This window comes from Myotis myotis, unplaced genomic scaffold (genome assembly GCF_014108235.1).
Source record: "Myotis myotis isolate mMyoMyo1 unplaced genomic scaffold, mMyoMyo1.p scaffold_m19_p_7, whole genome shotgun sequence".
In the NCBI taxonomy this organism is placed as follows: Eukaryota; Metazoa; Chordata; class Mammalia; order Chiroptera; family Vespertilionidae; genus Myotis; species Myotis myotis.
The window spans coordinates 90,159,083-90,180,101 of NW_023416379.1; the positions used below are offsets into that span (position 1 = coordinate 90,159,083).

The 21,019-nt window shown below is 44.3% G+C and overlaps 1 protein-coding gene across 5 annotated transcripts in view; it reads left to right on the plus strand.

The window, feature by feature from the left end:
* Nucleotides 1-21,019, plus strand: part of BTBD9 (BTB domain containing 9) — a 441,592-nt gene that overhangs the window by 313,656 nt on the left and 106,917 nt on the right. For all 5 annotated transcript variants that reach the window (XM_036317334.1, XM_036317337.1, XM_036317336.1 and 2 more), the window contains one exon: nt 13,211-13,400. In XM_036317334.1, coding sequence (XP_036173227.1) covers nt 13,211-13,400 — 190 coding nt within the window. The remainder of the gene's footprint in view (nt 1-13,210; nt 13,401-21,019) is intronic.

The window sequence follows — 21,019 nt, forward strand, 5'->3', positions numbered from 1 at the left end:
TTTACAGAGCTAAGGTTCATTCTTTGGGTATCTGCCTCCCAATCTGTTGCTTGTCCAGCGGATGTTAGAGCTGAAGGCAGGCAGGAGAGCAGCCATTTCCCCTCTCAGAGCTAAAATGTGTAGACATGCTGCAGAGGGCGCTAGACCTCAGAGTAAGATGCTTCTTAATAGGCAGATTTGAAATATTTGTAATAAAACCCCATTTAAAAATACCCATTTTTCATTTCCCAAAGCACTGTGTTAAGCCATTAGAAGGATAATTAATTGAAAATAGTAGCAAAAGAATTTTTAAAAATTAACTTCTATTGTATGTGCCCTGACTGGGAATCGAACAAATCAAACCAGTGACCTCCTGGTGCAAGGGACAATGTCCTATCAACTGAGAGGGCTAGACAAGACTTTCTTTGTCACATACTATAAATCTACTAGAAAACAGCATGATTCTATTCCCTCCATCTAGGTTAACTGGCCTCCAGAAGGTAGTGTAAATTGCTTCTGCTGAGGTTTTGTTTTTTTCTGTTAACTGCTTTACTTAGAGGTAAGAATAGAGTTGTTCCAGGTCACTTGGAAGACCCTGACTGTCAGTCGTTGAAGCTGGGGAGCCAGATTTCCCCAGGGACCCCACTTCTCCCTTTAGAAAGGTATCATCACCTCAGTGTCACCTAGGGGACTGCTCAGCCTCTCCACAGCCCTGGGCTGGTCCCTTAGGCTAACCCTGGAAGAAAGCCCGGGAGGCAAGCATTTCCCTCCAGCATCCTGTGTGGTTTGATTATGGAGTGTCAGTTCTGAGAGCTCAGTATTCAGATGTTGAGACTCACCCATATATTTCTGCTAAATTCTATCTAGTCTTGCTCCCTTGAGAGTCTCAGAAATTCTTTCCTTCTCACACACCTCAATCCTGGATGCCTTGTGGGGGCTGAGACATGTGAGAGTCTGGCTTCATCTCTAGCCTCCAAAAGCTGTGGCAGGAAGGCTCTGCCAACGAGGAATGGTAGGAGCACGCCTGTCACAGATCCGATGGGGGCCTTTTCTGTGCAGTGCACAGGGCTCCACTTAATGTTTGAGCACCTCACTTCCGATGCTACTTTTAGTAAAAATCCAAACTTTAGAGTTACTGATGCATTTTAAAGCAATACCATTTAAGGTCTTAAGACTGAAGAGTCACCCATTATCCCAGAATCATTCTGACTTCAAATTTTCTAAACTATATCCATCCTTCTGCTGAAAGAAAAAGAAAAGAGAAAATAAAAAAGAAAAGCTACTACTTTATGAAAGGGACAGTTTATAAAAAACAACAACTTCCTTGCAAAAGAGTATTACGCAAACGAACACTTCCTTTGTGAGTCTTTTCAATCCTTTTGCTCATCTTTTTTCTATGCTCAACTAAAATGAGAAACATTCCCTCAGGCTGTGGTGACATCTCTGATCTTGAGTCACAAATTGTTGTGGCCTGACAAGACCTCTCACCCAGTAGCAGAACAAAAATAACTGTTATTTCAACATCTTTTAGCAGATAAGAAAAAATAAACCCACATAAAACTCTTATGATACAGAAAATGATGCCCTTTATACTGTAACTTTTCAAATTTTTCGAGATAGAGTTTTTAAAACCTGCAAACCAATTACAGCAAATTTTTGTATGTTGGGTATTGACCCCCATCCCCGTTGACTTGAGTAACTTGTCCCTCTGTGGGGGCAGATGTAGACTCTTTCTCACTGTTTATATCTGGAAAAAAGAAAAACCCACCCCAGTGAGATATTGCCTATTCACTCAAACAGAGTTGGATGTTTCGAATATCTTTTTTTTTTTTACACCTGGAATGCCTTTGTCCTAAATTTAAAGGCTTCACCAACTGAGTGAATCCCTCTTTGTTTAACTGCAGTGATTACTGCTATTAAAAGTCTAATGCTTGATTCTTCAAGGCAGCAATTTCCAATCTTTTTCGTCTCAGGGCACACATAAACCAATTACTGAAATTATGTGACACACAAAAATATATATATACTAGTGGCCTGGTGCATGAAATTCGTGCATGGGGGGAGGGGGAGTGTCCCTCAGCCCGGCCTGCACCCTCTCCAATCTGGGACCCCTTGAAGGATGTCCTACTGCTGGTTTACAGGGAATGGACCTAAACCAGTAGTTGGACATCCCTCTCACAATCTGGGACTGCTGGCTCCTAACCACTCACCTGCCTGCATGCCTGCCTGATTGCCCCTAATCACACTGCCTGCCGGCCTGCTCGCCCCCAATTGCCCCCTGCCGCCGGCCTGCTTGCCCCCAAATGCCCCCCCGCCAGCCTGATCACCCCCAACTGCCCCCCGTGCCAATGTGCTTGCCCCCAACTGCCCCCCCTGCTGGCCTGCTTGCCCCCACCTTATCTCCCCACTGTCCTGCTCGCCCCCAACTGCCCCACTGCTGGCCTGCTTACTCCAAATTGCCCCCCCCTGTTTTCCTGATCACCTCCAACTGACCCCCACTGATGGCCTGCTCGCCCCAACTGGCCCCCCTGCTGATCTGCTTACCCCGAATGGACCCACCCCCCATCCGCCTGATCACCCACAACTGCTGTCCCATCCTGACCTGATCACCCACAACTGCCCTCCCCTCTTGGCCTCTAACCACCTCTATCTCGGCCCCGGCACCAGGGCTTTGTCCAGAAGAACATCTGGAAGGTCTCCTGGAAGGTCTCCCAGTCTAATTAGCATATTACCCTTTTATTAGTATAGATAGAGGCCTGGTGCACAGGTGGGAGCCGGCTGGTTTGCCCTGAAGGGTGTCCCAGATCAGGGTGGGGGTCCTGCTGGTGTGCCTTGCCAGCCTGGGTGAGGGGCTGAGGCCTGTTTTCAGGCTGACCACACCCACTTCAGGCTGGGGGTCCCCACTGGGGGCCTGGCCAGCCTGGGTGAGGGGCTGATGGCTGTTTGCAGGCTGGCCAAGCCCCCCAGCAGGGACCCTCACCCCATGGGGGTGTGCCCAGCCTGGGTGAGGGGCTGATGGCCATTTTCAGACTGGCCATGCCCCCCCAAGCTCCCAGCCTCTCCTTTTTTTCTTTTCTTTTCAGTGCCTTCTTGAGCAGAGGCCAGGGTAGGCTTGAAGCAGGTATCTGGGATTTATTTATCTTCTATAATTGAAACTTTGTAGCCTTGAGCGGAGCCCAGGGCTGGCCAGGGCAGGCGGGAAGCTTGGCTTCCTCCATCGCCGGGGGCAACCCAAGCCTCCTGCTCACTCCAGCTCCGTGGCTGCTGCCATCTTAGTTGGGTTGATTTGCATAATCGCTCCTGATTGCCTGGTGGGTGTAGCGGAGTGACGGAGTGATGGTTAATTTGCATGTTTCTCTTTTATTAGTGTAGATTTTGCTGATCTGATAAAATAGGTATAATTTTGATTCCTTCACATCATATGGTTATTGTTGTATTAGCTGTTGTTATTATTTTTTTATTTGACAATCTAAGGGGAAAGAGGTCAGTGCCCCTGACTAAATAGTCAGGTATTGCATGTTTTAAAAATTCTTGCAGCGCACCAGTTGAAAATCACTGCTTTAAGATCTTCTTGGGTTTTATTATCTGTTCATTTTTAAAATCTTTATTGTTGAAAGTATTACATATGTCCCCTTTATTCTCCCATTGATTCCTTATAGCCCACCTCCACCTCAGTGAGATCTTTTTGAATTGAAGATTCTCACAGCTAAAACCTCCAGTATTTAAACTACACAGTAGAGAGTTGACCTCTAAAGAGTTAGTTCTGGCTCTGGATGGGTGACTCAGTTAGTTGAAGTGTCATCCTGTACACCAAAACGATGCAGGTTCAATTCCCAGTCAGGGCACATACGTAGGTTGCGGGTTCAATCCCTGGTTGGGGTGAATGCAGTAGGCAACTGATATCTCTCTCTCTCTCTCTCTCTCTCTCTCTCTCTCTCTCTCAAATCATTAAAAATGTATCCTTGGATGAAGTTTAAAAAAACAAAAGAGTTAGTTCTGGGCCGCGCTTTCCTTCAAAGGCCCCAGTGTGTGGAGAGAATTCATTGGTCCTGGTGAATTTGTCCATTTGAGATCCCCCAGCCCCACTCCACCTCACTTTTGCCCCTGGGAATAACCACCTCTGATTTCTCACCTTCATCTTCTAGAAAAAGGCCATTTCTTCTGAAATGTTTGGAGCTATCTCTATATATAAAAGCCTAATATGCAAAGTGTCCCCTTGGGAGTTCAACTGACTAGTTCAGTTGCTCACTATGACTTGTGCTGACCACCAGGGGGCAGCATGGAACAAAGGAAGGCCCCAGCTGGCAGCTACTAGGGATTCTACCCATGCAAAAATTTTATGCACTGGGCCTCTAGTAGCTTTAACCTATATAATAAACGCCTAATATGCTGTGTCTGGCCAGCCATTTAACAAATCAAAGTGTAATATGGTAATGACATGCTAAGGTCACTCAACTGTTTGCTATGACATGCTCTGACCACCAGGGGACAGATAATCGACTGGTTGGCCAGTCGCTATGATATGCACTGACCACCAGGTGGAAGACACTCCAACTGGTAGGTTAGCTTGCTGCTGGCGTCTGGCTGATCAGGACTGAGGGAGACAGGCCAGACATGCCCTGGAGCCCTCCCATGGTCCCTTCCCGGCTGGCCAACCTCCTGCGTCCCTCCCCGCCCCTAAGCATGCACCAGTAGGGTCCCTCGGCCTGGCCTGCGCCCTCTTGCAATCCAGGACCCCTCGGGGAATGTTGGAGAGCCGGTTTCGGCCTGATCCTGCAGGCCAGGTCAAAGGACCCCACTGGTGCACGAATTTATGCACTGGCCTCTAGTAAAGTTATAAAGTTTGTTTATTTGGCATGGAGGGAGGACCACATGTGAAGTTTGGAAAAGTGTTACCTCTTCCTATCCCTGGCTAAATAGAGCCCAACATGGTTGTCCAAGCCCTTATAATTAATATCAAGATATGCTGTGATTTGGGCAACCTTGGTGATGTCAGAATTGGATGCTAAGATGAATACTAGTTGAAATTGTAAAAGGGAAAAGCAAACAAGAAAAAGAGGCTTCCTTTGAACAGGGCTCTAGCACTCAAAGGCATAGCCTGTTTTCTCCCCATGTTCCCCTGCCAATACGGAGAGGGGTCATGACTGAATCCTGGGAACTGTGTTAGGAAGCAGCCTTCTCACAGAGCTGGGAACCGGGAAAATTTGAGGAAAGAAAAGTTTAAAATGTTTTTCTTCAGCAATGTGATGTAATATATGATTGAAAAGGTATTTTTTTAATCTGATAGATAAAACTAAGAATTAATGTAACTTAGTGCCAGTGTTGTGGAATACATTTCTGTAGCTTTTGATAGTTTCCAAGAAAGATGAACATGTGTTCTAATTCGCTATTGTTCTTTTAGCAAAGGTAGTTTTTCCTTTGAACTAAAGACAGAGGGTGGATTGCAGTTGGGTTGGAAGCTTGTCTGTCAGCAACAAGTACCTGTATATGCCCCTAGGGTGATAGGCCCCTAGGGTGAGTCCCCCTTAAAAACAAAAAGTGTAGCTGTGGGGGTGAATACATGGGTGTGACCTTCAGCTAAGAGCCTTAGTTGTCTTTTTGAAAGACATACTTTGTATCTATGAAAGTCTTGGCAGTAGTAAGAGTCTATGCTGAGGCTATTAAGCACGTATTTGTGGCATGAACCACTGTGCTGTTAGAAACATTTTGTACTGAAATCAGGCAGGGAAACAGTGACTGAAGCCCTCCATGAGCACAGTCTTGTAGATGATGGTCCTCTGTTAAGTGCTAAGTACTTTCATTTTTTAAAATTTGCATCAGATGGGTTTGTTTTCCCTTCCTCTCAAAGGTGATCGCTGGAGACAGTTAAGTAACATGTCAGTCTTCTCTTTAAACTAGAGGCCCGGTGCATGAAATTTGTGCACTGGGGGCTGGTGGGATGGTCCCCTCAACCTGGCCTGTGTGCTCTCACAGTCCAGGAACCTCATGATTGATTGCCCCAAAGAGGTAGGCCTCACCCACCTGGCCAGGGCTCCTCAATGGATCGCCCCACAGAGGGAGGCCCTGCCCACCCGCCGCAGCACTGCAGTGGGGTAGCCTGGACCTCCCTCTTTGGGGCGATCATGGAGCCCCCCCGATTGATCGAACACCCTGCCAGCTGGTGGCCTGGGCCTCTCTCTGCAGGGTGATCATGGGGTGATGGCCAGGCCCCTGGCCAATCACATTGCACCAGCCTTGGCTGGCCTGGCGCCAGGGTTGTCTTAGCGTGGTGGTCCGTAAGGTCGTCCAGATGGTCATTCTGCTGTTTAGTCATTTGGTCGATTTGCATATTACACTTTTATTATTATAGATATATCCAGTACAGGTGGCCCTCAGGTCATGTCCTAGTGAAGTAATACTACCTTTTAAAAAATGTATTACTCCTGACTTAAATTTACTGGCAAGCTCTTAGCTACCCTAGTGCTATCTAAGAAGGAAGAATGGTGAAATTGTTTTTAGGTCACTTTTTTTGCAGTTCCCCACTGTCTGAGTCATCCCAATACCCATACACCTGCAAAATGTATGCACTTTGTTAACATGTAACTTTTGCATTCGGAAGCAGCAGATTAACTTTGTCTGAGCAGAATTGCTATGTGCACAGAGGTGGGTAAGTAATTTCTGCCCAGGCAGTTTCCCTTTGCCTTTTGCTCAGAGCACAGGCTATTGTAATAGGTGTGTAACTGAAGGATGGCAGAGAGAGGCAAACCAGAGAGACAGACAAAAGATGCTGGATTTGGGCAGTATGGTTTTGTAAACAAAGTGACACAAATTAGGGCAAAAATTCCAGTGGGACAAGGGAGGAAACAGAAAGACTGGAAATGCAATATAAAGCTGAGTCCATCCAGATGGTGTTTTTAATAAATTTATCAGACACATATGAAGTACGGTAATGAACATTCAAATGGGGAGTGGCCCGGCCCCTATGGGAGGAAAATCAGTATGACACCTTCTGTGCCTTGCAGTCAGTTAGAATCACTCCCTAATTTTTCTCAGTAAAGGAGTCACAGAACTTATTCAGACCATTGAGTAATTATTAGGCAGTCCAACTAGGCAGGCTGAGGTTTGTGTTTCTAGAAAGAAAAATTAATAACAGAATTATTTACTACTGAAATGGAGGGAGTGGCCTATGTGTGCCAGTAAATCCAGCAGTGACATTTAGGACAAACCTCTTCTGTGAGAACTCCCTTAGTGTGACTAAAGCAGATAGCTCTCCCTCAGGCATAAAAGAGCTTTTATGTTCATTAAAAGCCACAGTGTTGCATACATTCCTTCGCTCCTTCCTGAAATCCCCAAAATTATTTCTTCCTCAGAAAATAGTTTAGTCTACCATGAGTGTCCACACTTTCTGTCTGTGGGCTAAACTGTTAGGGGAGAAGTGGAGAGAGCGGACGAGTATGTAATGCTTAGATAGCAGCTCTTTTGCAGTGGGCATATTTGTTTTCGTTCTGATGTTTAGGTCAAGACCCAAAGATTGATTATACTTTACTTTTCTAAGAAAACTTTCACTGAGAAAGCAATTTTTTTCTGCTTTATTCAGTAGCTTTTAGATTTTTTATCTTTTATAAGGAACTATGTTAAGTAAGGTTAAGTGCCATAACCTACATAGTCATCTCATTTTCCAGCTCTGGTTAATTCATTCAGCAAGTATTTAATACTTACTGTATGCTAGGCACTATTTTTTGGCAGTTAGGAGCACAGCTGTGAAAAAAAATAAAAGTTTCTGGCTTTATGAAATTCACATTATAAATCTCTGATTGTCAAGTTAGAGTTAGATACTGATTTGGTTATTAAGAATTGGTTGGTACAGCACTAGACTGATAGTTTCATCCTGATTATTTACAGAAGGTCCTTATCCATTTGGGTTTGTGCACAAGTCCCTGTCCTTCTCTCCCTTCCACTTGCTGGCATCATTGGTCATTTTACTGTTAACTTGACTCATTATCTAAAAATAGGCATGAAAATAAGAAAAGTGGTAATCTTTTTATTTTGTATTTTATGAAGTAGATATAGTTGCTTATCAGATTGCTAGTAGAGTTCTAGCAAAAGCTGTTTCTTGAAAGGAAATTTTGGATTTAGGGTAGATTTCACTGATAAAGTCCACCTCTACATGTATATGTTGAGATGTGTATGTGTTGGCCACCCTTTGTAGATCCAGATTTTGACTAATAAACATTAATGAGTAATTATGTCAGAATCATAGTAGAGACCATGGTATGTTATTCTCCAGCATATACATATAGGATTCCTTGTTAAGAAGGCAAAATTTTTTAATTTAGCATATATGTTAGACCACCTCAAGATTCCAGAGGGTCAGAGGGTGATATTACTACAGTATTTTTTTTTTAATATATTTTATTGATTTTTTACAGAGAGGAAGGGAGAGAGATAGAGAGTTAGAAACATCGATGAGAGAGAAACATCGATCAGCCGCCTCCTGCACATCTCCTACTGGGGATGTGCCCGCAACCCAGGTACATGCCCTTGACCGGAATCGAACCTGGGACCTTTCAGTCCGCAGGCCGACGCTCTATCCACTAAGCCAAACCGGTTTCGGCATTACTACAGTATTTTTGCTTAAAGAAAATGTTAGAGATGGAAAGAACCTTCTTTAATAAACCCATTTATAAATGTGTTTATATAAAAGGAGTTCCCAGTGCTTACCCTAGACTTGTTTCCCAAAGACTTAAAAACTGTTATTAGGAATGACTTTGTGATAGTCCCTGATGCTACTGTACTAATTGACCACTAGTTAAAATCAGATTATCTAGGAATAAAATTGTGGAGCAGTAACTAGGGTAGATGGAAATTAACAAATTCAGGAAGTGTTCACAAAGACAACTGGTAAGACCCCGGGGGTGCTAAAGAGCGTATCAGCGTTCACAGTCCTCATAAAAGGTTTTATCCTTTCAGAGGCTTGCCAGCTTTCTAGTTTTCATGAAGACAGTGTTAAAATGTGTAACTGTTAAAAAATATTCCGTATGTGAAACAGAACATAGGAATGTATGTGTAAAGTTTGGAGACACGGAACACTCTCATGCTCACCACCCAATTTTAGAAATGAAACACTGATAAACCTTTAAAGCTTTGGTGTGTACCTCCCCCATGCGCTTCCCCACTGTCTTATCCAGAGGGTAACTATTCCTCTGCATTTCCTAGCTTTTCTTTCTAAGGTCACCATATAGGTATATATTACTAAACAGTAGAAATGGAAACATACTCTCTGTGTTTTTCTGACTTGCTGTTCTTAAACCAGCTTTCCATGTGAGATTGAGCTTTGTTGATACACATAGCACTAGTTCATTATTTTTAGTGCCGCGCAGTTTTTGTTTAGTAGTGAGCTTTAATAACTCAGTGGGCAGGTTAGACACACCTGAAGAGAATTATTGAACACAAATAATAATTTTAAGAAATTATCCAGAATGCTTCAAAAAAGAGGAAAAATTGAAAGAAAGATTAAAAAGCATGGAGGATGGAATGAAAAGTTCCAACAGAGGTCTAATGGGAATGCTAGAAGAAGAAAACAGAAAATAAGGGGCAATCAATACCCAAATAATGGCCAAAATTTCCCCAAGTCAATAAAGCCATAAATGTTCATATTCAGTCCTGAGCAGGATAAATTTAATTTACATCTAGGTGCAGCATAGTAAAATTGCAAAACAACAAAATCAAAGAGAAACACCAATATTAACTGTAGAGAAAAAAACAAGTATAACAGAGGGATAGCACACTTGGGCGGACATAACAGTAGAAGCCAGAAAAATGGAATAATATCTTCAAAGGGCTGAGAAAAAACAGCTTTTAACATAGAGTTTTATACCCAATTAACCTATTTTTCAAGAGTAGTGGCAAAATGCACTTTTGAACAAAGACTGCTGAATACTAATGAGTGTGCCTTAGAAAGAAGGAAATTGAGCCAAGAAGAAAGGACTAGATAAAAAAGTAACAGCAAACATATTGGTGAATGTGAATAAGTAAGTTTCGACTGTGCCAAACGATAATAATGACTACTGATGTTCAGAATACAAAGCAAGGTTGAACTAAAATGTTACATAACACCGACAAATAAGCCATAAGGCAAGTGGTGTGTATTAAAACTGTTAAGGGAAAGGGCATATGTGATTTTTCATTTTAGGCATTGTTAAGTGTGGTGTGCATATCTAAAATTTAGTAAAGAGTAGAAATATATAACGTTCAAATCAATAGATAGCTGGTGAGGGAAGTAAGGAAAACTGTCAGTCCATTAGTAAACAGCAACAGAGTGGACAGAGAGGTTGGGGAAACAGCAAAGAAAAAACTTACAATTAGAAAGTAAAGTCAATCCAAAGATATGAGTAATAACAATTAATGTAAGTCATATAAATCTGCCAGTTATAAAAATACCGACTTTAAAAAATTCTAAGTTATATGTTATTTATAAGAGGCCAGAAAAAATACAAAGTAGACTAATATTAAGGAAATAGTAGCCAAATAAAGATGCTGTAGCACAAATCATAAAGGAAAATATTAAGTATTTCAATTCAATGCATTAACCAACAAATAGCATTCTGCAAATCAGTTAGAAAGACAATAGACAAATAGACAAAAGATAAAGATAATTTACAGAAGAGAGGTGGAGAATGATTCCAGAGGGGAAAGAAAGAGAACAATGTTTTTCTAACAAAAACTAAAACCACATTGAGATGTCCTGTCACACTTATCTATCTAACATTACCAAGAGACGGTGAGGAGGAGCATGAGTTGAGAGTAAAAATTCTTACAACCACTTACGTGAGTAATTTGGCAGGTGGAAGGTCAGCTCATAGCCTTTAGTGTAATTCCACTTCCGCGCGTATGTAAATCTTATGGCTTCCTTGAAGAAACACCCATGAAACACTTTTGTTTGTAATCACAAAGACAAGAATGGTAATCTAAATGCCTCTCAGCAAGAGACTAGATATATAAATGCTTGTATCTTTACACATTGAAATGTTTTATATACTTTACAGGAATGAACTAGATTTATCTACCTATTGAATGTTCCTTCATCCTAGTTCAGTGTTTGTGGTAAATGTTCATATTGTTAACAAACATTCCCTTTCTTCTACGGGGCACACAGCAGGGTTGCACTTTCCCACCTCCTTGAACTTAGGTAAGGCCCTGTGACTTGCCAAGTCAACCAAATGTGAGCCAACTGATGTGTTACTTTGGGGGAAGAGTTTTAAGAGCCAGTACCCAGCTCTCTCTCTTCTCATTGCTACTGTGATGGAGGAAGCACATATTAAAACAAAGCCTCTGTCACCCGGTCCCTGAATGATACAGTGAGCACAGCCCCTGGGCTGATTGTCACTGAATACATAGGGTGAGCAAAGAATAAACGTGTGCTATGTGAACCGCCAGGAGAGTTGGGGCTGTTACTGCCCCCAGAGTATTAGGTTATGTCTCAGCTCAATTTACTGTGCATCTTGTGTCCCTTCCTTAAGTTCTCTCTTCCAAATCACAGAATACTTCCTCTTTTCCATGAGACTCGTACCAGAACATCGCCTCTAAATATAGCGCTTCATTTGTCTTTTTTCAAAGTCAGGGGAGCTTCTCTCTAAGCCCCTTCTCTGTCAGAAAACTGTCCTTGCAGGTTATTTCACCAGTGTTTTTGCTTTGGAGTTAAGCTTCATAGAAGAGATTCATCACCAGAAAATCCATTCTCTCTCCCTTCGCCTCCCCTCCCTTCCTTCTTTATCTGTGGATGGCTGTCCTCATCTGCCAAGGGCAGAGCCATTAGGGAAGGTTTGTGAGATGAGGGCTCAAGTACAGGCATGCCCAACTTGGGGAAATAAGTACATTCCATAAAGATACCTGTAACACTGTTTACTGGGCATCATTATAAAGTTAGAAATGTTTGGCACAGTGGTAGTACCTCTCACCCTCTTTTCAGAGTATAATGTTATACCAAAAAGTACAGTATATATCTGACGAGAAATTATCTTTTTTTCCAATCTATTTTCAAATTATGTAAAGTAAGTTACAAATCTTGAATGTACGTAGCTAGGGTTAATTGTAGATTTGGGTTAAATAACTTAAATGGCTGAAGGGGGGGGGAAAAAACCCTCACCTTTTATCATTCTCTTCTTAGTTTAGAAAGTCTACATTGATTTTGAACAGCTATTATTTTGTGGAAGCCCTTGATTTTTATAAATGAACAGGTTGATATGGCTTGGAAGTATAGAGGGAAACTCAGAATTAAAACAAAGCTAGTGTTTCAAAATACAGCAGTTTGTGAACAAAGAGAAAAGCATGTATTAAAATGCATGGAATAGTAAACAAACAAAAGAGGGAAATGAATCATGGCTGAGGGCAATGTATATTCTGAAAAAGGATTGGTGCCATGTCCTGGACATTTTTCTTATTTATGAATTTTAAAATGGTAATATAGGTATATATATATATATATATATATATATATATATATATATAATCTTTCTTCAAATAAATTTCTTAAATGTAATAAATAAGTGCAGTTTAGAGAATACAAGTGCCATGTGCCTACCACCTAGCTAAAGAATAGAACAAAACCAGTACTTTTGAAACCCCTCCAAAATTTCATTCTGGAAATGAAGCCAATTAATGTTTGGACCCCATTGGTTGGGGTCCCTCCAAGATTTCATCTCTCTTTTCCTAGACAAATTACCCTCAAATTTGTATAATAATTCCCTGGACTTCATTTTTAGTTTTACATGTATATATATATCCCTAAACAAAGTATATTTTTAGTTTTGCCTTTTTTAAAACTTTGTATAAATGAATTCATACTCTGTGTTTTTCTGTCTTGCTTTTTTTAACTTAACATTGTAGTTTTTATTCATCTACTTGCATATAGCTATGGTTCATTAATCTCAATTACTGTGTAGCTTCCCACTGTAGTATTATTTTGCAGTGTGTTAGTTCATTTTATATTTTATCGGGTATTATGTTTCTTTTCCATAAAATTCTGTAAGGTTAATTGTTACATGTAGTTTGGTTTGTTCCAACCTTAGGTACAACTGTGGGTTTTTTTAAGCTATTTGACATGGAAAATGTGTTCATATCCTGAGATAATCAAGATGTTCTAATTTACCTTTAGTCAATGATTTGAGTTAGATATTAGTTTTTTTCACAACACACTATCGAGATGTATTTGGCTTCTCTTGTCTTGATGCTAAATCTTGTGTTGGCTTCACAGTTCCCAGGGAGAATGTCGCAACGATTGCTGATTGTGCCAGTGTGATTGAAGGAGTCAGTCGAAGCCGAAACGCCTTGCTGAATGGGGACACCAAGAATTATGATTGGGATTCTGGCTACACATGCCATCAGCTAGGAAGCGGGGCCATTGTGGTTCAGCTGGCACAGCCATACATGATTGGGTCAATACGGTAAGAAGACTACTTCTCACTCATTACTTTTCAAATGGAAGACACATACAAATTATAGTTTAGTACAATGATGTGCCAGCAACTTTGTGAAGACACTCTTCTGTTCTTTGCTGTAGATAGGGAGGGAGGGGTAGAAAGGGGCACAGAGATACAGTGCTTGTTGGATTCTCGGGGGAAGGGGAGATGCAACAAGAGTTAGACTTCTGGGGAAACCAGAGCAGAGGCCTCTCCTTGGTTCGTATTGGTTAGCGACTTGCAGGATAATGTCAACACAAGTTACACAGAATCAAAAATCATTTGAAGCTTTAATAAATGACTTTGCATAGGGAGCAGACAGAACTGTATATGAGACCTGCTTCTAAAAAGTCTTTGTAATGATCTTTGTGTCTGGATTTTAGTTGTTGTTTTCATTTTGCTTTAAGAAAGGAACTTTAACCCAATATTGCTTGATTTATAGGATCATATAATTTTGTTGTTGTTGTTAATCCTCACCTGAGGATATTTTTTCCATTGAATTTTAGAGAGAGGGGAAGGGGGGGGGAGAGACAGAGAGAGAGAAACATTGATGTAAGAGAGACACATCAGTTGGTTGCCTCCCGCATGCACTCTGACCAGGGCTGGGGATCAAGCCTGCAACCGAGGTACGTGCCCTTCACCAGACTCAAACCCGAGACTTTTCAGTCCACAGGCTGACATTTAACCACTGAGCAAAACTGGCTAGGGACTGGTGACATCCCCTAGACTCTAGGGCCTAGAAAATATACTTTTAGTTCAAGAGAACCATCTGGGTCTTAAATAGGCTACCTATTTCTTTTTAATGTTTTAAGATTGACTCTCAAAGAATAATGATAAATTATATATATACTAGAGGCCCGGTGCACAAAAATTTGTGCACTCAGGGGGGAGTGGGGGTCCCTCAACCCGGCCTGTGCCCTCTCGCAGTCTGGGACCCCTCGGGAGATAACGACCTGCTGGCTTAGGCCTGCTCCCGGGTGGCAGAGGGCAGGCCCAATCCCTAGGTGCAGTCCCTGGTCGGGCTCAGAGCACAGCCGAATGGGGAGTTGGGGCACCGCCCCCTGTCATGCACAGAGCAGGGCGGATCGGGAGGTTGTGATGCCACCCTCAGTCACGCTCAGGGTAGGGCCGATTGGGGGGTTGGGGCACCGTCCCCTGTCACACTCAAAGCAGGGTCGATGGGGAGGTTGCGACGCCACCCCCTGTCACGCACAGAGGAGGGCCAATCAGGGGGTTGGGGCACTGCCCCCTGTCACTCACAGAGCAGGGCCCATCAGGGGGGTTGGGGCTCTGTACCCTGTCACGCACAGAGCAGGGCCAATCAGGGTTGGGGCGCTGCCCCCTGTCATGCACAGAGCAGGGCCGATCAGGGGGTTGGGGCGCCGCCACTGCCACACTCAGGGCAGGGCCGATGGGGAGGTTATGGCTCTATCCCGTCACACACAGAGCAGGGCCCGTTGGGGGTGGGGGGGTTTGGGGCACCGCACCCTGTCACACACAGAGCCACAGGGCGATCAGGGGGTTGGGGAACCTCCCCCTATCAGGCACAGAGCAGGGCTGATCAGGGGGTTGGGGCGCCTTCCCCTGTCACAAACAGAGCAGGGTGGATAGGGAGGTTGTGGCCCTGCCCCCTGTCACACACAGAGCCGCAGGGCAATCAGGGGGTTTGGGCACTGCCCCCTGTCACGCTGATCCTGGTGCCGGGAGGCCTCTCAGCTCCGCTGATCCCAGTGCTGGAAGGCATATTACCCTTTTACTATATAGGGTAGAGGCCTGGTGCACGGGTGGATGCCGGCTGGTTTGCCCTGAAGGGTGTCCTGGATCAGGGTGGGGGTCCCCACTGGGGTGCCTGGCCAGCCTGGGTGAGGGGATGATGGCTGTTTGCAGCTGGTCACACATCCTTCAGGGTGAGGGTCCCCACTGGGGTGCCTGGCCAGCCTCGGTGAGGGGCTGAGGGCTGTTTTCAGGCTGGGGGTGACTGAAGCTCCCAACCGCTCCTTTTTTTCTTTTTTCTTTTTTTATTCTGGGCCAGCTTTAGCTTTGAGGCTTGGCTCCAGCTCTTAGGCCTCCGCTGCTGAAAGTAGGTTTCTGGCCTTTGCTTACAATGTTGCGATCCTGCTGGCTGAAGCCCCATGACTAAAGCAGGTTTCTGGGGTTTTGTTTAGCTTCTACATTTGTTACATAGTTGCTTAGAGTTGCAGCTCAGAGGCCTGCAGCGTCAGGTGGGGAACACGTTGGAGTCCTCCATCACTGAAGCAGGCAAGCCTCATGTTAGTTTCAAGCTGCCTGGCTGCTGGCCGCTATCTTGGCTGGCAGTTAATTTGCATATTGCCCTGATTAGCCAATGGGAAGGGTAGCGGTCATATGCCAATTATCATGTTTCTCTTATATTAGATAAGATTAGAGGCCTAGGTGCACGAAATTCGTGCATGAGGCGGGCGGGGGTGAGGGGGTGGTGGTGTGGGTCACTCAGCCCGGCCTGCATCTTCTTGCAATCCAGGACCCCTCGGGGGATGTCAGGCCCAAACTGGCAGTCGGAATCCTTCTCGCAATCCAGGATGCTGCATGCACCAGCGACCATACTTTTCATACAGGTGAAAGGCATCTTGCTGTTGTATGGGCAGCCACATTTTTTTGCCCTGATTATAAAAAGTAGTACATAACATGATCCTTCTGAGGCAGTAGTGCCATTTTCCCCATCTTATGGGTGGAAAAACTGAAGCAGAGAGAAGTAACTAATTGGCTTTGTCACACAGTTATAAGTGTCCAAATCAGGGCTGACCACAAAATGTGCAAGCCAGGGTCCATGCATGTCATCACTGCATCATTCTGGTTTTTCAGTGTTAGAGTAGCCTTGCCAGGTTTTAATTTTTAAATCTAAGAGACTGTTCCCAATATATAGGGTAGAGTCCCTAGGCCTGGCAGGCGATCAGGACCATCGGTGGGGTGATGGGGGGGCGCCGCTGGCACCCACCTTGGCTGGCAGCCTGGCGCCACCTGATGGCTGGACCTCCCCTCTGCCCCCATATCTCTGCTGCTGGTCACCTCCCTGGAGGGGGGCGGGGGGGATTCGGGGGCAGCTCCTGTGTTGAGTGTCTGCCCTCTGGTGGTCAGTGTGCATCATAGCAACCTGTCCTTCTGCCATTCAATCGATTTGCATATTAGGGTTTTATTATGTAGGATATTATATATATATATATGTGTATGTATGTGTGTGTATGTGTATATATATATATATATATATATATATATATATATATATATATATATAGTCTGTATGTATTTATATTTAGCATTAGATGAGCTATTTTACATTGTATCTTAGCCTGCAGGGGTAGAGATGTTGGCAGGACATGGCTGCTTTCCCCCATCACACTTCTCAATTTAAAGTCAGTATGTATGAAGAGAGAAATAGCACAAATTAAGGTAGTAGGAGTCTAATAGGCAAAAGTTAATTGATGTTTAGACTAGTAACCACAGAGGTAATTGCTGCTTGCCTCAATGATTTGAGGTAGATATTAATTTTTTTCACAACAGTTTCTGGGTACGCTGATGAGTGATGGTAGATTTCTTGGAGAATTAAGACTGTGGATTTATTCATTTAAATTGTCAGCCCCTTTTCATACAGGGCAATGTGCAGCCTGAGTACTGTAGACAACAAATCACAGAGAGAGAAGCCTGGGGTTTATACTGCAGACAGACAGCTCACATTGTGCTTAGGAAGGGGAAGAGACAAGCCACAGGCAGTCTGAACACACTACCAGTGCAAATAACCTCCATCACAGAGCAAACAGCACCCTCCTTCCTCTTCCTCACCTGCATGCATTAACTAAAGTATTCATAAGCCATCTATTTCATAAGCCATTCGTGAATTTTTGTCATAGGTGGTGTGAAACTTATCTGAATATTTCTCATTACAACCTATCCCTCTTCACTTTAAAAATCTAGGAAACAGTTGTCCTTCTCTTGTCACTGGCTTTCTTTATAGTCTCCACAATTTCTTGAAGATTACCAATCGTGTCTCTGAGATTACATCTGCAATTTCTTTCAGCAGGCGTGTGGTGTAACTCATCTGAGCCAGGAGACTTGAAATCATTTAAATTGACTAGATACCCTCTTTCTTTCACTTCACCTATTTGGGGCTTCAATTTTCTCTTTATTATGTTTGTTCTGCCATTTCTAATTTGAAGACCAACCGTTTTGCCAGTGAACAGGTAAGCAAACTGGCAGCTTAGTAGCTCTTCACACTCTCTTTTAATGTTCCCTGTATTCTGTCTGCTTACCCGGTCCCCCCCCCCCCCCCCCACACACACACACCTAACAATGTCCCATGTGCATCTCAAACCAATGTCAAAAATGGATTCTATTATCTTTTCCTTCCCCTGTTCAAGTTGCCTCACACCTTGATGCCCCGTTTCATTCCATGGCACCACCCCTCTGTCCATCAACTGAGCCAAAAACATGGGAATCTTTCTGAATTTCTTCCTCTCACTCCCGCCTCCCCTCAGCCAGTGGACTGTGGAGTTCTGTCAATACCATCTCCTACGCGGTCTCACAAATCCTTCCTCTTCTCCTTCCACGTCACCACAGTTGCACCTTTGTAGTTCCTCCTCTTCACCTGGCCTTCCAGGCTTTCATCTAGCCCTTCCTTCTCAACCAGCAACCATCCCCCACCTGTTACCACAAATCTGATGTAGCCAGGCCCCTTCCTAAGAGAATTCATGGCTATTGTTTGCCTTCAGAAGAAAGTTCCGAGAAAGGCACTAAGAGTGATCTGACTTGGCTTCTGTCTGTACAGCCTGTCTCTTGCTTCTCCACCCACCCTGCACCTACTCTGTCACAGCCTCTCCTGCTCCTTGCAGTTTTACACTTGTCACCCTCTTCCCCCCACGTCTTCAACTCTTTGAACACGCTGTCCTCATGGCTTGTGTCTCTCACTGCCTTCTCATCACCCCTGTATGCCTGGTTATTATTCCCGCTTCAAGTCTCCACTCCTTTGGGCACGCTTCTTTAACCTCACCATCTCCTGGGCTAATTGAAACATTCCTCCTCAGTGATCTCAGTGATCAAATTGCTACCAGAGCATTTGTCGTATTTGTAGAATTGTGTCCTTGCTGCTTCCTCTGAGCCTCAGCTGATACATAAAGCCCGTGGCAACTCAGAATGAGCATCCCTTGACAGTTTGTGCAGATGAGGTAGTCTGACAAGATAGAGGGGAAATTGTGGTGGGCGCGGTAAGAGATCTAGAATCTTAGATCCAACGGGGGCCTCATGAGGTCTTTGCCGAAGTGACAGCTTAGAGACAATTAGGCTCTTCATGTGACAAGGCCACCTTGACCTCTAGCTCAGGTCAAAGCATCAGAGAGGTTGAATCTGACTCCAGAAAAAGGTGTGATTGGGACTTAAGGCAAGAGAGAACAGTGTCCATTTGTTTCTCTTTGAATGTGGAATAAAATGGTTCCCCCAGTTTTCCTTTTCCTGACTCAGAGGAGGGATGATGTGCATGAGCACAACCAAAGGCAGAGTTGTGCATCTCCGCACAGTGTGACGCCTCCGACTTCCTCCAGCCCAGATATTGTTTCTGCAGAGAGAAAATCCATGCCGCTGACGCCTGTATAACTGGCTGAATGCTCAGAGAGACACGTCTCTGTGAAACTCACATTATGTTGTCAGGGGCTGCATTTGCCTCTTCTGTGACATTGTTAAGCGGAGAGGGAGAGGGATTTGTTAACCACCAATGCCCGTGGACGATGCCGGGTGTCCTGGCAGGCCGTGGTTAGCAGCAGCTCATGTGCCCAGACAGATGTTTATTGGTGGGAAAGTAGATCAGGGGCACGCACCTCTTCATGGGGATGGGTAATTGGCCAATGACAGTTGATTAGTCAGTGACATTTTACCTGCAGTTTCTACAGTTGCTTGTGATGACTGACTTGCTTTCCTAGTCACTGTATCCGCAGAAGGCCAGTGATTCTGAATCAGCTCCTGAGGACGCACATTATAGGGCTGAGGGACTTACACTTTCCCATCTGAAAGCAGGGCTGGCAGTCCTGAAACTCGGTACCCTGGCTTCAAATTCAGATTTCTTTGTAGATGATGAGTAAGGCCAAACTCTCAAACACAAATGATTTCCATCACTGCATTCTTTATTCCTGCGAGGGGACGTAGTTGTTTGTGGATAAAAACCCTTTGTTTTCATCTCTATTTGTCTGATTTTATCCACAGAATCCATTTCTTCCTTCCCCAGGTTTCCCCTGTGGCTGGGTAGGCAAGCAGAGCCTTGTTTCTTTTCTTTTCTTTTTTTAACCCTCACCTGAGGATAGTTTTCTATTGATTTCTAGAGAGGGTGGAAAGGAGGCAGGAGGGGGAGAGGGAGACAGCAATGTGAGAGAGACATATTGATTGGTTGCCTCCCGAATGCGCCCTTTACCAGGGCTGGGGGACCTGCAACTGAGATACGTGCCCTTGACTGGGAATTGAACCCAAGACCCTCAGTCTGAGGGCTGATGCTCTAAGCACTGGACAAAAGTGGCCAGGGCGAGCCTTGTTTCTTGATCGCTAATGCTTACACCGAACCTCAGGTAGCAGGACCGTAATCCTACTAATGTGTCTGGAGAAGCTGACCTTGAAATATGGTCTGTGACCATCTCCACCTCCCCCTGTTTTCTTTTACCCATTCAGCAAGCATGTGTTGAGTCTTCTGCTGTGTGTCAGGCACTGTTCTAAGCACTGGGGTACAGCACTGAACAAAGAAAACGGTCATCAAACACTGGTGCTCTCATGGAACCGACATCCTGTGGGAGAGATAAATAGTAAACATCTTGTGTAAGGTGTCAGATATTCCCAAGTGCTCAGAGGTAATTAAGGAGGACTAGCGGATGGAGACCGTACAGTTTTAGATTTAGAAGACCAAGCCTGTCGGGGACCTGCAGGTAGCACCCCTGGCTGGCTACAGGAGCCCCAAGGGGGCCACTGTGGTTGGAGCAGATGGAGGGAGTTAACTGGAGAGGTGGCAGCCCCAAGTTGCTTTGCTGCTGTTTCTATTTTCAGTCACCAGCTCCCTGACCATCTCACTGCCACCAACCTGGTCCCGGGTTTCAGCAGCACAGTTAGAGGGGAGGTTTCTTGCTAAAGAGAGGCAGGCTAGGGCCATCATGCCTTTAGAAGCACCTTCCTTGCTCCTGGTCGCCCTTTATCTAACCAGCTCCTGGAGAAGGAACAGCAGGAGGCGTCCTAGTCCTTGCAGTCTAACCGGAAACTTTCTCCCCATCCTTGTGTTTCTCTTTCCAAGAGCCAGAGCTGGCAGTGCACCTGGGAAATAAAGGAGTGTGTCTTTGTTGTTGCTAGGTTCACAGGCACAGCAGAAGTTATGCATTTTATTTGAGAGAAAACGGGAGAAATTGCCTGGAATGGGCCTTAAAAGTGGCAACCGAGTGGTAATTATATCATTTTCATGCCATTTAAAAAACATTAAAATTTAAATAACAGGAAATCCTCAGAGGCCTGGCCACATGAAAAAACCAGAGTAGAGTCATAATAACTAACCGATATACTTAATGTCTTAGTTCCTCTGTCGCCTTAATTTAAGATTTATCTTTCACTTGCTA